Source organism: Eublepharis macularius, chromosome 9 (genome assembly GCF_028583425.1).
Source record: "Eublepharis macularius isolate TG4126 chromosome 9, MPM_Emac_v1.0, whole genome shotgun sequence".
In the NCBI taxonomy this organism is placed as follows: Eukaryota; Metazoa; Chordata; class Lepidosauria; order Squamata; family Eublepharidae; genus Eublepharis; species Eublepharis macularius.
In genome coordinates, this window is record NC_072798.1 from 78,799,298 (window position 1) to 78,813,824 (window position 14,527).

At 37.7% G+C, this 14,527-nt stretch overlaps 1 protein-coding gene across 1 annotated transcript in view; it reads right to left on the bottom strand.

Annotated features, from left to right (window-relative positions):
- LOC129335671 (ankyrin repeat domain-containing protein 26-like) overlaps positions 1 to 14,527 on the bottom strand; it is a 91,800-nt gene that overhangs the window by 62,589 nt on the left and 14,684 nt on the right. The window contains exons 8-15 of the mRNA XM_054988416.1: positions 11,697 to 11,757; positions 11,383 to 11,582; positions 9,765 to 9,888; positions 8,504 to 8,571; positions 7,010 to 7,049; positions 6,885 to 6,929; positions 5,680 to 5,853; positions 1,182 to 1,237 (exon numbers count right to left, since the gene is read on the bottom strand). Coding sequence (XP_054844391.1) covers positions 1,182 to 1,237; positions 5,680 to 5,853; positions 6,885 to 6,929; positions 7,010 to 7,049; positions 8,504 to 8,571; positions 9,765 to 9,888; positions 11,383 to 11,582; positions 11,697 to 11,757 — 768 coding nt within the window. The remainder of the gene's footprint in view (positions 1 to 1,181; positions 1,238 to 5,679; positions 5,854 to 6,884; positions 6,930 to 7,009; positions 7,050 to 8,503; positions 8,572 to 9,764; positions 9,889 to 11,382; positions 11,583 to 11,696; positions 11,758 to 14,527) is intronic.

The following is a 14,527-nucleotide window of genomic DNA, read 5'->3' on the forward strand; positions in this document are numbered from 1 at the left end:
AAAAACTTCTCCACAACAACTGTTCCTTTTAACCCTATTCATTGGTTGGCTTGGTTCAGATGTAACAGCTAAACCATGATTTTGCCATCCAGATCTTTCTTCAGGTTTGTTTGCTCTGCACATACAACATGTTCAAGTAGTTCTTTTCTTTTTAAACTGTTTTAAAAATACATTTAATTATAAAAAATAACACGCTTTTCAGGACTTCAAAGTATTTAAGCTTTATGCAAAACAAAAGGAAGAAAAGTGCAACCATATACTGTTCCACCTTAAATATACTAATGCTGATTCTTGAGTTCCAATTTAACATTGATCCAATTATGTATATTTACATATCCATTCTTACATTTTGTAGAAAATCAATCCTTTCATCTTCCTCTGATTTAACCTTGTTACAATACCAAATGAATGGTTGCTGTATTTTTTTAGAACCTGTTTTGAGCAAACCTTTTTCATGTAACAGCAATCTGTGGCCAAACATTGGTTTATATAAACCATAGACTGCCATCAAATCTGGTTGTCCAAATATGGTTTTGAGGCAAACCAAGTTTCTATCAAACCATGGTTTGTCCTATTCAGATGTAACAGTAAGCTACAGTTCCTCCCCAAAGAAGAAATTAAAACGGAATCAGAACAACGAATGGAAAGGGAATACATGAGCCTGAGGCAGTTACAGCCAAAATCAGGGCACTAAATGCTTCTATAAATGTGTGGAAAGCCGAAAAAAATGATCACGGAAGTTCCCATTCAAGTGAAACAACTCAACTTTTCTGCCTTGTAGTTGTATGCTAAATATCAAGCAACTCAAAGTTATCCTACATTTCATGTTTTTATATACAAATAATCAGTGTTTCTGATTGTAAGCAATGTAAAATAAATGGCCTAAGATTATGGCAATATTATTCTCAACGAGCCCAGGTTTCCCAAGAGAGTGAGTTTCTGGCTGCTAGAAACGTGTTGGAAATTTAAGAAGGAATGGGCAGTTGTGAAAAACTTGGCTAAAAGTAAGAGGGTAGGACAGAGAGAAGCAGTATAGCGTTGGAAAGCTGTCACTTAAATAAAGTTATCCCACTGAATGAAGCCTTTAAACTTCAACATAAATTAATGTATAGCTTAATGCTTATTTTAGTCAGATAAAACCACAATGATCAATATTCACATTAACCTCTTAACCTACTGACCTTGTTCTCATCATTTTCAATTTCTTTGATGTCTTTTTGTTCATTACACTGCCCATCTGTAAATACATTGAAGATATTTGTAATTGTTGTAATCTGAACATTGCCCCTTACTCTGCAAACAACGTAACACCATTAGAGGTGGGCATGGTCTGGAAAATGGACCTAAATTTGACATGGTCTGGCTTGGTTTATGGTTCGCGAACACGTGGTTCGTGGGACTCACATTTTCATGAATTTTGGTCCGTTTGGGCTGGTCCACTGGTCCGTGAGTCCAGACATCCTGGCACCGATCTATTAATTCCCTAGGCAACGGAGGGTCTGCAGACCTTTTGCAGCCCTTAAAAACTTGATAGGCAGCTCTGCCTGCCAAGCAGAGATCCTATTCTGCTTTATTGAGCAAGGAGCAAGAATTAATTCCCTAGGCAACAGAGAGGTGAACATTCTGCAGCCAATCTTAGCCCTCAAAACCCTGATAGGCAGCTCTGCCTAAAGCAAAGAGAAGGGCTCCCTTGGATAATACTGTGAAAGTAAGAAGACAACCGCCTACCAGAGGGTAACAATTTCCAATAAATCAACTACAATACAAAAACGTCAATCTGAAAAATTTAAAGTGCTGAAAATGCTCAAATATGCTCACAACAAGTACAATAAACACAGCAAATACAATTCATATGTACACAATGTATAGCAAAACAACTTTTTGGGAAGAGTTCAAGAGGTAGCTCAACAATATACACCAATTTCTAATGGACACACCATATACAATACTATGAGCCCAAAAGGCTTAGTACAATACATACTAATTTCTATACATAAATATTCAATCACTGGAAATAAATTTTGCAGGGAAGTAATAAATTTTCAAGTCCATGATTATGTTATGATTGTTTCTTCTTTCTTTACAGGTCCTCTGAGAAAAAGACGTGATGTCCGACTTCTTCAAAAGGAGGAACTTGTACAGAGTCTTGAAGAAGAGACTGTCAAGATGGAGCCTAACGGGTGTTTGCCAGCATTATTAATCCCGTTTCGTAATACCAACTTTTTCAAAGGCTCAACATTATCAAGACCATCAGAGCATCATGTTGACAAGCAATTTCAATAACCAAATGGTGTGTGTTATATAACACTTATTGAATATTCATGGACTTGAAAATTTATTACTTCCCTGCAAAATTTATTTCCAGTGATTGAATATTTATGTATAGAAATTAGTATGCATTGTACTAAGCCTGTTGGGCTCATAGTATTATATATGGTGTGTCCATTAGAAATTGGTGTATAGTGTTGAGCTACTTCTTGAACTCTTCCCAAAAAGTTATTTTGCTATACATTGTGTACATATGAATTGTATTTGCTATTTTTATTGTACTTACTGTGAGCATATTTGAGCACTTTCAGCACTTTAAATTTTTCAGATTGACATTTTTGTATTGTTGTTGATTTACTGGAAGTTGTTACCCTCTGGTAGGCTGCCTTCTTATTTTCACAGGCAGCTCTGCCTGGTAAGCAGAGAGCTCCCATTCTGCAACAGAGAGGTGTACATTCTGCAGCCAATCATAGCCCTCAAAACCTCAATAGGCAGCTCTGCCTGCCAACCAGAGAGCTCCCATTCTGCAATGGAGGAGTGGACATTCTGCGGCCAATCTTAGCTGTCAAAACCTTGATAGGCAGCTCTGCCTGCCAAGCAGAAAGCTTCCATTCTTCTCTCTGCGAGCAAGAAGCAAATTCCCTAGGTAAGAGCTGGGAAGGTGTGGGTGTGGTGAGTGAGGGGGCTCTTTTTGATTTTACCTCATTGCAACTTTTTGGTGCTGCTAACCAATGCAAATCAATTGTCATTTGCGACTCTTAGTATCTACTGGAAGTTTCCCGGGGGCAGCCACTTTGGGGGTCTATAACTCGAACATGCAAAATGCAATCTTGACCAAACTTGGAGGGTGGCTGGAGGAGAGGCTGGTGAAGATTCTCTGTGAGTTTGGGCTCTCTGGGTGTGAAGGGGGCAGAGCCAGGGCTGCTGGAAGTGACAGACTATGGACTGATGAACCGGTCTGTGAACAGGGCTGATCTGTAAAAAGTTCATGCTCCATGGTCCCTGAAAATCAACGGGGGTTTTCCCTGTTGGGGTATGGGGTTTTCCCGGTCCATGCCCACCTCTAAACACCATATTAGCAGCAGAAGTACTTCAACTAAAATGTTTCACATGTTAGACTGATGTATTAAAATTAAACCAAAAGATGTAAGAGCACAAATATATTATACAAGACTAAGAGATATTAAATAAAAAAACAAAGAAGTGAGTTGCAGTTCTTGGTCTCTGCATCATAAAAACAGACAGCTTTAAGTGACCGTAATGGGTATACTGTAGTATTAAAACTGTTCAACTAGTGAAAAAATAACACATTTCATACATACTTACAATGGCAAGGAAACAGACAAAATTACACAAAATAAAAGCAGGATCTAATTAATAGTTTTTGTATTTTTCAGTGTTTTAGAACAGTCTTCCTGGATAATTGTGCTAGTATTCTTTTCTACAATTGCCAGTATCAAGAGCAAAAAGAAATTCAAACTGGCCTTAAGCCAGCATAGGATCTTTCTTTGTAAGACATAATCTATACATGGAGCGCAACCGTTTTGCAGAGTGAACCATATGGTTGCAGGTTGCAGACAGAGAATGTGAGTTTTGAATGCTCTTCTGTTTTTGAAAGCTATTTGCAAGTAATAAAGAAGTTAGCACATAAGAGAGAACAGTTTTAGCCCAACTTCTTCTTGATGTGTTCAGTTCTTATTTGGGGGGAGGGGATCTTCAGGAAGCTTTAAAATGTTTTGTCCTATCTAGGGGTGTGCAATCCAGATCTGAGAAAAAAGCTGGATTTTTGCTCAATCCAGCTATTCTGAATCAAATCGGAGAATCCCAGCTCCAATCCAAGGATCTAGACTCAGAGCCCAGACAAATCTGGATAAATCTGAGAAATGTGGCTTCAGCCTACGGCAGGCTCCTTCTTCGCCTTCTCCTGTTTTTTTTCCAAGAAAGGAGGAGACAGATGAAAAGAGGTAGAGACAGGACGGAGGGGGAGTGAGTGGCCAATCCATGCAGGAGCTCTCCTTGTCTGCCTGGCTTCTAAGTGACACTGGTTCGTTTGGGCAAAGTTGCAACAATGTCCCTTGCTTCAGTTTGGTTTGGGTGGTATTATCTGTTTTGACACGATTGATGTTTGTCCCCTTGATTCCTTTTGGTTCTGTTGGGCTTCTTCTTGAATTTGGGAGTGTTCCTTTGGCCACTGGCCGTCATGCCCCTGTGTGTTTCTGCCTGACAGCCTGCTTGGAAAAAATTCCCCAATAAGAAATAAAAGAGTGTGGCTGGGGGCACCTTCTTCAAGGGCCAGTAGAACTGGACTTCAGGGTCCAATTTTCCTGAAACTTGGGTACGCTTTAGAGGACAGTCACGACTAGGTTCTCCACAAATTTGTTGGCATTTACTTGAAAAATGCCACCCCCAGCCTCCTAGATAGATCTCAGATAGTTTCCCCCATAGGGAATAATGATAGGATATATTCTGGATTCTCTAATCTGTCTCATCCAGATCAGAGAATCTTTCCCAGCTTTCAGGAATCTCAGATTTTTTGGAGGTCCCTGAAACTCAGACCTGTATTTCCCAGATTATGTGTGTGTGTGCACACCGCTGCAGTTACATGTTCAGCAGTTACATGTTTTGTCCAGGTCAAACTTTCTTGAAGTTTACTACATTCCACACTATAATGGGAGTAGAAAACTTCTGAATTTCAGGTAATTATGGCCAATTAAAGCTTGGAATTTTGTGCTTCATATTCAAACAGGGTAGCCTAGATTAGTTTCTGAGCTCAGAATAACATTTCAACTAAAAAGGCATAGTATCACGTGTCTTAATCTTTTTTTCTATGAAGATACAATTTGGGATTCTGATACAGTACCCTAACAATATTTCAGGGTGGAAACTCATTAACTGAGGCCCAGGTCTACTTGATTCTTTTCCCCCAGTCCTATGCAAATCCGCAGCACAGAACTGAACCTGCAAATAGAGTGCCTTCTGCGCCCTGCTCTGTTCTTAGTGACAAAAACATTACCAAGATAATTACAGAATCAGCTGTCAAACTATATCTCATATAAAAGAAAACAATAAGAACAACTTCTGGCCTCTAATAAAACTTATGAACTCATGTCAGGATATGTCAAACAGAGTTTGGATGAAGTGAAGAGGAGAGAGAGGCAAAGAGATGCATACTCCCCCTCCCAATTCCCACTTCAATAAATGAACAAAATAGCTTAAAACAGTTGAATTAGCAAAGTTATCTTGTTTCAGTTATTGAAAGCCATAACCTGTAATTCCACAGTGATCCTATTAAAAAAATAATCTGGGGTTATATCACAGTAAGAGGGTTAAGAACAGAAAGCAAATGTTTTAAATATATTGCTTGCTTTTTAGTGAACAAGCTGATCTTGTCATGAAAATGTGACCAATTACCTTTTACAGGAATTATTGTTTGAGCATCAGACAATTCTACTCCCACAGGAATAATTTCCAGTTTTTTACTCGCAGCATCACTTTTGGTGTTATCTTCCAGCACAACGTCATTAAAATGTTTAGCAGAGGGTATACTCTTAATCGAAATGCTGGTTGAATCCCAGTCAGATTCATCTGAAAAATACGGGATATTTGTTTTAAATCAAAACAGTAAATACTATCTCTTGCTGTTAATACAGCATTATGATATAAGACTATAATAACATAATATAATCATCATATAATTATGATATGATTATGATAATCATAATATAATCACAATATAGACTATAGACTAGATCCACAGTAGTAACAAAATAAGCCATTCTATACAAAGAAGTTATGTTAATATTTTTAAATGTGGAAATATGAATTGGGTAGCTTTGTAATGCTCTCCTTTAATTAAAAAAAAACTAACAATTACAGCCCCAAATTCTTCTGTGACTCAGACTTTATGTCCAATTCAGAAAAGCTTCTCACATTTTCTCTCTCAATCTCATCCCTGTGTATCTGCTGGTGGGAGTGGTAACAAGAAGATTTCCCCCTCAGTCCCCCAGGCACTATCTGAAATGTGGTCTATATGTGGACTGAGTTCTCCATTGACTCTGGGAACATTTCCAATGCTGCTGGTATTGAAGAAAGATGGAAGGAGAGCATCTACTCAACACCATCAGCAAGTAAGTGCGGGTGAGAATGAGGAATGAGGAGATGGAGGAAGATGAAATGAACGGAATTTCTCCTTGGAGTAAATCCAAGTTAAGGGTCTTGGGAAAGACTCATTTGTCGTATGCACCTTTTTTGGCAAATGTGCTGAGTTTCTCAAATAATCTTCCAGTCTCTAACTCACTGGGGGTAAGCATACCGCCAAAATACTTATTATCTCTGTAGAACTACCTCCCTAAAATAAATCTGCCAAGTTATCTTCCAAATTAAGTGAAATCAATTTTTTTATAGATTAGGGGAATAATGTATGCAAAGGCCATGCTGCATTCTTTTGAAAGGAGACACTAGGTAATATAAGGGAACATTTTTCATATTCCCATAAGTTATGGTAAAATATGCCTGGTCTTATATACTTTCTTCAGAAGTACTGTATAGAATGTTTGTTTCTATATTCTTTATTTTCTATGCATGACACAAAAATATAAATACAAATATCCATGAACCTTCAACATCATCTGCCACATCGAAACCAAGTTCTTCCAAAAAATCTGGAAAAAAAACAAGAAATGTGTTAGCTGGAAACATTATACTAGACTCCTCCCCACCAAATAATTAAAGCAATAATTACTTAATTTTTTCTTTACTTTGGGCTCTGTTCCCTCTGGTTCCTGTAAAAAACATGAAAGAGGGAAACATCATATTCCAAATTTGCTTTAGTCATTTTTCATTATGAACAATTTTAGAAAGAAAAGTAAAAAAAAGATTGTATGACATGAATTAATAAGTCTGAGCGTTTTTGTCAATATATCTAATTCTGAACATGGTCCCATCTGTGGATACTTAAATCCAGAGATTGGCACCATGTACAGATCTTTCTACAAACCTGAGAAAAGTTCCAGATGTGCAGAAAATTTTGAAATAAAAAAATACATAGAATAATAGAAGCAACCCCTGTATCTTTAGGAAATGAATGCCCTCTGAGATCCCAGCAGACATTGTGCGAGCTGTTATTGACGCAGCCTTCAAACCTTGGTTTTTGGCAGTAAAAGGCAGGGTGGAGGGTCCTCTCCAGGGTTACTTTGGCCTCTAGTCTACCCCTTCTCTCTCTCTTGCCCTGGAAAATGGATTCATCTGGGCCTGGCCCAACCATAAACACTGAGAAACTTGTAACCATGTAATTTGTGCAATTCACTCAAGAGCTGCAGTAGCTACTGGATGACTTGATGCCACACAGCACACCTGGGCCCACTGGCAGCCTCCACGCAACTTGCAAGACTTGGCCGAGCCCAGCAGTGGCAACTACACAACTCACCTGGGCAACTTGCTGCCATATGACTGCTACAACTGGGCCAGACTTTTCCCAGGGAGAGCTGCCAGAGCGAGGAAAGGAGGGAAGAGGGAGAGTCTGCGACATCCTGATTCAAATCCCCTACTCTGCCATGGAAGCTGGCTGGGTGTCCTTAGCCCAGTCACTCTCAGCCTAATCTACCTCTCAGACTTAAAAGGATAAAATGGAGAAGACAAGAATGATGTAAGCTGCTTTGGGTCTCCACTGGGGACAAAGGTGGTGTATAACTGAAGCTGAAAATGAAATAAAGCTGAAGGCTTTGTGGATGCTTGGTGAATGCCAAGGAGAGAAAGAAGCAGGAAGAGAGGAGTGGATATGTGGGCTGCCAGGAGGGAAAAAAAGAATAGTGTGGAACAGGGGGAAATGAAGGGACTCCTGCAATCCTTGTGGTCTCCTCACTCTTTAATAATAATATTCTATTATTGCAAGTAATATGCAATAATATTGTAAAACAAAAGACCAGATATTGAGGAACATTCCATTGGAAAGGGCCTTTGCTGTCATGTCATACTTACTGCAATTCTGGATGTTTCTATCTGGCTAAATTCTCTATCTTGATTACTAATGCTATATGATGCTGCAATAATTGCATAGTTGTACCTAGACTGAACATTTTAACTGATTAAATGGTGAAATGAGAAAAGTATTGTCACCACAGGGCAGACATATTTATTCTCTACAAAACCAAATATTTACAAAAGACAAATAATATCATTCAAACTAGTCCTAAAGTAACAGAATTCACCTTAAACTATTAAGTTTAAATTAATGTACCTCTGAATCCCATGGAGATTCTGTATTCTTATCCTCTACTTCTTCATCCATTCCTAATGGGGAAATATCTAAAAAAAGACACACATAACGTTTCTTCACAAAATGTTCCTCCACGCACACCCACATCCAGCATTTGATACAGGCCTCAGCAAGGTCTGGCTCCTTCTTCCCCTCTTTCCTCGCTGCAAAGCGTCAGCAGCGTGCTCAGACTTGGAGATGGAAGTAGAGATGATGCTTGCATGCAGCATACACATCATTCCAGCCCTATATACTGCTGAGCACCCCTAAGATTCAATACTTCCAAGCAACAGCAATCTGTCTTGAGCATGCAGCAAACTGCAAACCCTAGACTGACGACATGTCATTAGTAAAGTTCCTGAAAGCAGGACGTGATCAAAACTAGTCAATCACAGTACAATCATCTTAATTTCATTTCATAATTATATCTTCCCCACAGTGATGCATTTGCAGCATGGAGGAATACTTTTCAGAGAAGCCAGAAGACTGGAAACCTTTAGGAATATGGTGCCTGGGGATACATCAAGAAGTTGAAACCTCTGATGTTGGTAGACCCTTCTTCCCTTGTATAAGCAGGAATGTTCTTCTGGCAAAGTGGAGACTGTATCCAGTCCAACATTAATGATTGTAAAGTTCAAAATAAAAACTTCATTTCATTCAGTTTTCAAACCTGCTATTAGTTAAATTAGGTTTGTTTTCAGTGTGCAGTTAGCCTGCTTTTTTCAGATCCCTATCTGATTCTTATGCAGAACCTGGGAAGCAGTAACAGGGTTGCCCCCTCAATGATGACATGAACAGCTCAATTTTAAGTATAATATAATCATCACAATTTCTGCTCCACTGAAGATTTCATTTATTAAGATAACTTGAACCTGAACTTTTAAGTTTTTGTACAACCCGAGAGCAAACAAGCAACCCCCACAATTCACTATTACTCAGGGAAAAAGTCTATTTAAAGGAATTTTCTTTTCTTGATGAGAACCAATCATGCAACAGAAATATATTAAAAATTATAACAACAATAAATCATGATCAGGTTTTTCACACAGTGTAGTTCTCTAGTGACCTGACAATACTTGAAACAGGTTTACAGGAATGTAGCCTTTCAAAGTAAGGGAATTAACGGGGTGAAAAAAGACCAATACCAGCAATTTCTAAATGTATTAAAACTCTCATTACTGCCACAGACTGAGTAAAATTAGAGTTTGTATTAAAATACTAGATTCAACTGTTTCTTACTTACCTTTTTTAAAGTTGCCATCTTGTAAGGGATTCTGATCATGAGAATGGCTATAAATCACGTTTCTATCCAAAACTGAAACTTTTCTATTTTCATCCTCCTCCTCATCTTCTCCTGAAGATTCTTCCTAACATAATTAAAATTTGCATTGAATTCCCTGTTTATTCCTTAAGATACAGAGACTCCCTTTCTGCAGTTATATTCCATAGAATTAAAAAAAATCCATGCTCGGATATTTTCACAGGTAACATTAAGAATGTTTTTCAGGCTTAGAGATACATTAAAATATGTATTTTCTATTGATGAACATTTTCATCAATTAAGTATACAATGTTTTACATTTGATTTAGAAGATACAAGCTATGGGGAATAATTAGGAAATCTCATCACAAAATCTTCCCCTCCAATATTCTCTTAAGCTTCTAATTTTACCACATTACAAGAAATGGTATCATTCATGGACTCTTGAGTTTATGCCCACACGGTATCATTAATTTACAATTCAAACCATTTAGCTAAATATTACCTTATTATCTGACATTCTGCGTTACTGTTAGAAAAATCCATGATTCTAAATTTACTTACTATGTTATTAGACTGAAAGTCTTCTTTCAGATTTTCTTCCATACTATGTTCACATTCATGTACTAATGGTTCATATACTACTTGTTCTAGTTCATGCAAATCACTATATTGTTTTTCTGTGATATTTTTATAATCCACAGAATTAATATTTTTCAAGTTCTGCTTTTGGGTTTTGGGTTTTTCAATTTCTGCCTCTGACTCAGGATCATCATCATCACTTTCAAACTTTTCACCCAGATTTGAATTTCTTCTTTTGTTTAAAAGAGATGGAAATGCAGATTTTTCATTAGCTGGTACTTCAAAAGTCTCCGATGAACAAACATCTCTGTGAAAACCTTGGTGGTTCATATCCAGCATTTCCTCATTTTCTTCATAGCCTTGGAATTCATTGAGATTCTGAAATTTTGTGTTTCCTTCTGCAGACTCACGGTTATTCAAGTTTTTTTCTTCAAGTTTACAATGGTTTTCTTTTTCGTGATTCACCTTGTTAATAGGTATATTTTCATCTGAACATTTCAAATGCCCAGCTGACTCCTGTATTTCTTCACCGTGCACATTGCACATTTCATGACTACTACTAAGAATACTTCTATTACCATAGTTTTGTTCACCAATGTGTTCATTATCAGCAAAAGTTTCTGACACTTCTTTCTCCCCTAGTTTTTCAAAACGTTCTTCTCCATTTTCCAGCATATCCTGACTTTCTTCTGCGTTTTCATCCTTTTCTTGACTTAACTCATCCTCGATTTCTTCTTCCTCCTCAACTTCCTCCTCGTCTCCCACATCTTCCTCCTCAAATTCTTCTTCCCCTTCATCTTCCTCATCAACGTATTCTCCATCTTCTTCCTCACTGCTTACATAAGAATCATTTGGATCTTCCAACTCTTGTTTGTTGGGGTTTTGAGCATCTGCTCTATATTTTCCCAACTGATTATTTTCAACTTCATTTTCATTATCTTCATAAAACCATATGTGGAATGTAAACATACAGATAATTAAAAAAATAGAAAGAAACTGTACATTAAAAAAATATTACCTGCTTAATGCCAAAGTGACTAGCAGACATCTGGATAGGTTTTGAAAAGGAGCCAGGTGAGGAACGGGCAGGCTGAGGGAAGGACATAACTGGGAAGAAAGGCTTAGCCATGCACTTATGCAAATCTTCAGCTTCACAATCTGAATTACTTTGCTGTGAACTGGACATGTGGTCTGTTCTGATAATGCTACTGCTCTCATCTACTACATCAAGACACAAACACACAAAGGGAAGCACACATAAACAAAATTATTAAAATACACATTTTTAACATGGACAAAACTGTGATAAAATTGATTTTTCGGGTAACGTACTACTTTTCTTGATCTGCTTCGAAACGTTCACTAGGTGAGCCAGACTTGGTTTCTGTGATTTCTGGAAATAAAAGTTTAAATGCAGTAAGATATACAACCGGCAATAATTCTTCAACTTACCCTGAATGCTGAAAAACATAACATTTTCCATTTTTAGGCTTATTAAAATTAAGATATGTTAAGTAAGTATGTAGAGCCCCATGGCACAGAGTGGTACGCTGCAGTACTGCAGCCCAAGCTCTGCTCACGACCTGAGTTCGATCCTGGCAGAAGCCAGGTTCACGTAGCCGGCTCAAGGTTGACTCAGCCTTCCATTCTTCCAAGGTTGGTAAAATGAGTACCCAGTTTCCTAGAAGTAAAGTGTAGATGACTAGGGAAGGCAATGGCAAACCACCCCATAAAAAGTCTGCCAAGAAAACGTCATAAGGCGATGTCCACCCATGGGTCAGCAATGACTCAGTGCTTGCACAGCGGACTAACCTTTACCTTTACGTTACGTAAAAAATATCAGGAAAAACTCAGCACAAAACACTTAATCAATTGAGCACTATAAACAGTAAACACAGAATGATATTCAGAATATCTATTGCAATTTTATTAAGAAAGTCCAGTTCAGTCACTAAAAATGGCTCCATTAAGCACAATCCATACACTACAACGAAAGACTGTATTAAGTGCATTTAATTCCTAAATATTAACAGAAGTAATAATAAAATGTAACAGCCTTTCTTGTAAGTAAAATAAAAAGGTAATACATAAGGTATTCATTACATGAATGTTTGCACAGTTTCTGAAATACCCGGTGGGATCTAACAAAATCCAACATTCGGTGAAATTTGTTCCACATGGGATTTTAGGCACCTACATCCCCCTCCCCAAGATTAGTTCCTGATCAGATCCTGGATGCCACCACCAAGAGGTCAGCCTAGTCCAAAATAAACCATGATTTGGCCCATCCATTGATACAATTTCCCAAGCCACCTACTCCACACATCCAACTTCACAAAACAAGGGATATAAGGAAGGAACTAGATATCCCAGAGCAAAGAGATCTTTTGTCCATATGATAGCTTATACAAAAGGAAGTAGTGAATAATGGGGTGTCCTTGGAGTTCGAGGCTATGGTTGAGAGAGGAAGGAAACAAGAGCACAATTAAATAATGCTGAGTGGCTTGGTGTGCTCTCTGCTTGTCAATAAATCCTCAAACTATAAATTATGGGTTAATTTCTGTTTTTTATCTTAAAACACAAACATGAACACCAAATGGGTTCTTGCATAAAGATTTCCCACATGGAAAAAATGAGGGCTCTCAAAAAAAAAAAGACAAGGTTAAAAAAACCATAAACATCTGTTTAAGTCTAACAACAATTTCTGCCATGAGAGGCTAATTTGCTTGAAAGGTACTTGCACAAAATCATAGTCTATTGTTACAGTTAAGTCTTTTGGACAAAATCTGAATAAACAGCATGCTAAGTACCCACTTAGGTAAATTTAAAATGATATAAAAGTTACAGGTAAAGAGATGCTTCAAATAACAGTTCGATAAAAATCACCGTTAATTCAGAAAAATATTTAAGAATAGGGGAGCCCAGTAGAAATGAAATCTACCTCCATATCAAAAAGAGAATAAAAGAATGTAATAGGCAAAAGTAAGCTATTGTAAGGTTAGCTTAGCACCATTATTGATACATATTTGATATAGATTTATAAAATATGTATTTATTTTGTGCGTGTTTCCATGCTTTCCAAGACAGATCCTGCATTAATCTTTTGACATGCCAAATACTGGTTGTGTGTGTGTGCGTGACTGCATTCACACGTGCACGTGCACACACATCATAATGATTTACCAGTATTTGGAATTTCAAAGAATTAGTGCAGGATTCTCTTGGAATGCATGGAAATAAACTGGTGAACCTCAAGCTGCCTCAGATGTAATGACAGACATTAATGTTATTCTAAAGTCTAAGAAAATCAGTATGTTATTTTGAATTTATAATTTTTTAAATTTTAAAATTTTTAAATTTTTTTCCAAAATAAAAAAAAATAAAAAATAAACCTCATACATTATAGAAATAAACATATGGCAACAATAGTGAGAAATCTACACATAAACATCCATAAAAGGTTTCCAAATATATAAAAGTAAGTCCACTTGCAGTTGTCATCTATATGCCATATGTTCAACTATAGACAACAACAACAACAACATTCAATTTAACGCCCCCTCAGAGTGGTTAACAAAGTGTGTTATTATCCTTGCAACAATCACCCTTGTGAGATGGGTGGGGCTGAGAGAGCTCCAAGAAGCTGTGACTGACCCAAGGTCACCCAGCTGGTTTCAAGCAGAGGAGTTAGCCGTGTTAGTCTGTAGTAGCAAAATCGAAAAGAGTCCAGTAGCACCTTTAAGACTAAGACATATTCAAGGTGGACTTGGAGCAACGCTTCCTCAGCTCCCATCCACTGAAACCACTCCTATACTTAAGATTCTTGGATGACATCTTCATCATTTGGACCCATGGGAAGGAATCCCTTGAGAGATTTCATCAGGACTTCAACAACTTTCACCTTACTATCAACCTGAGCCTGGACCACTCTACACAACAGGTACACTTCCTGGACACCACTATACAACTACATAATAGACACCACCTTATACTGGAGACCCACCGACCGATATTCATATCTAGATGCCTCCAGCTACCACTCTAAACATACTACTCGGTCAATTGTCTACAGCCAAGCCTTACATTACAATCGTATCTGCTCCAATGCTCTTGATCGGGACTTCCACTTAAGAGATTTACAACAAGCATTTTGGGGCTATAGT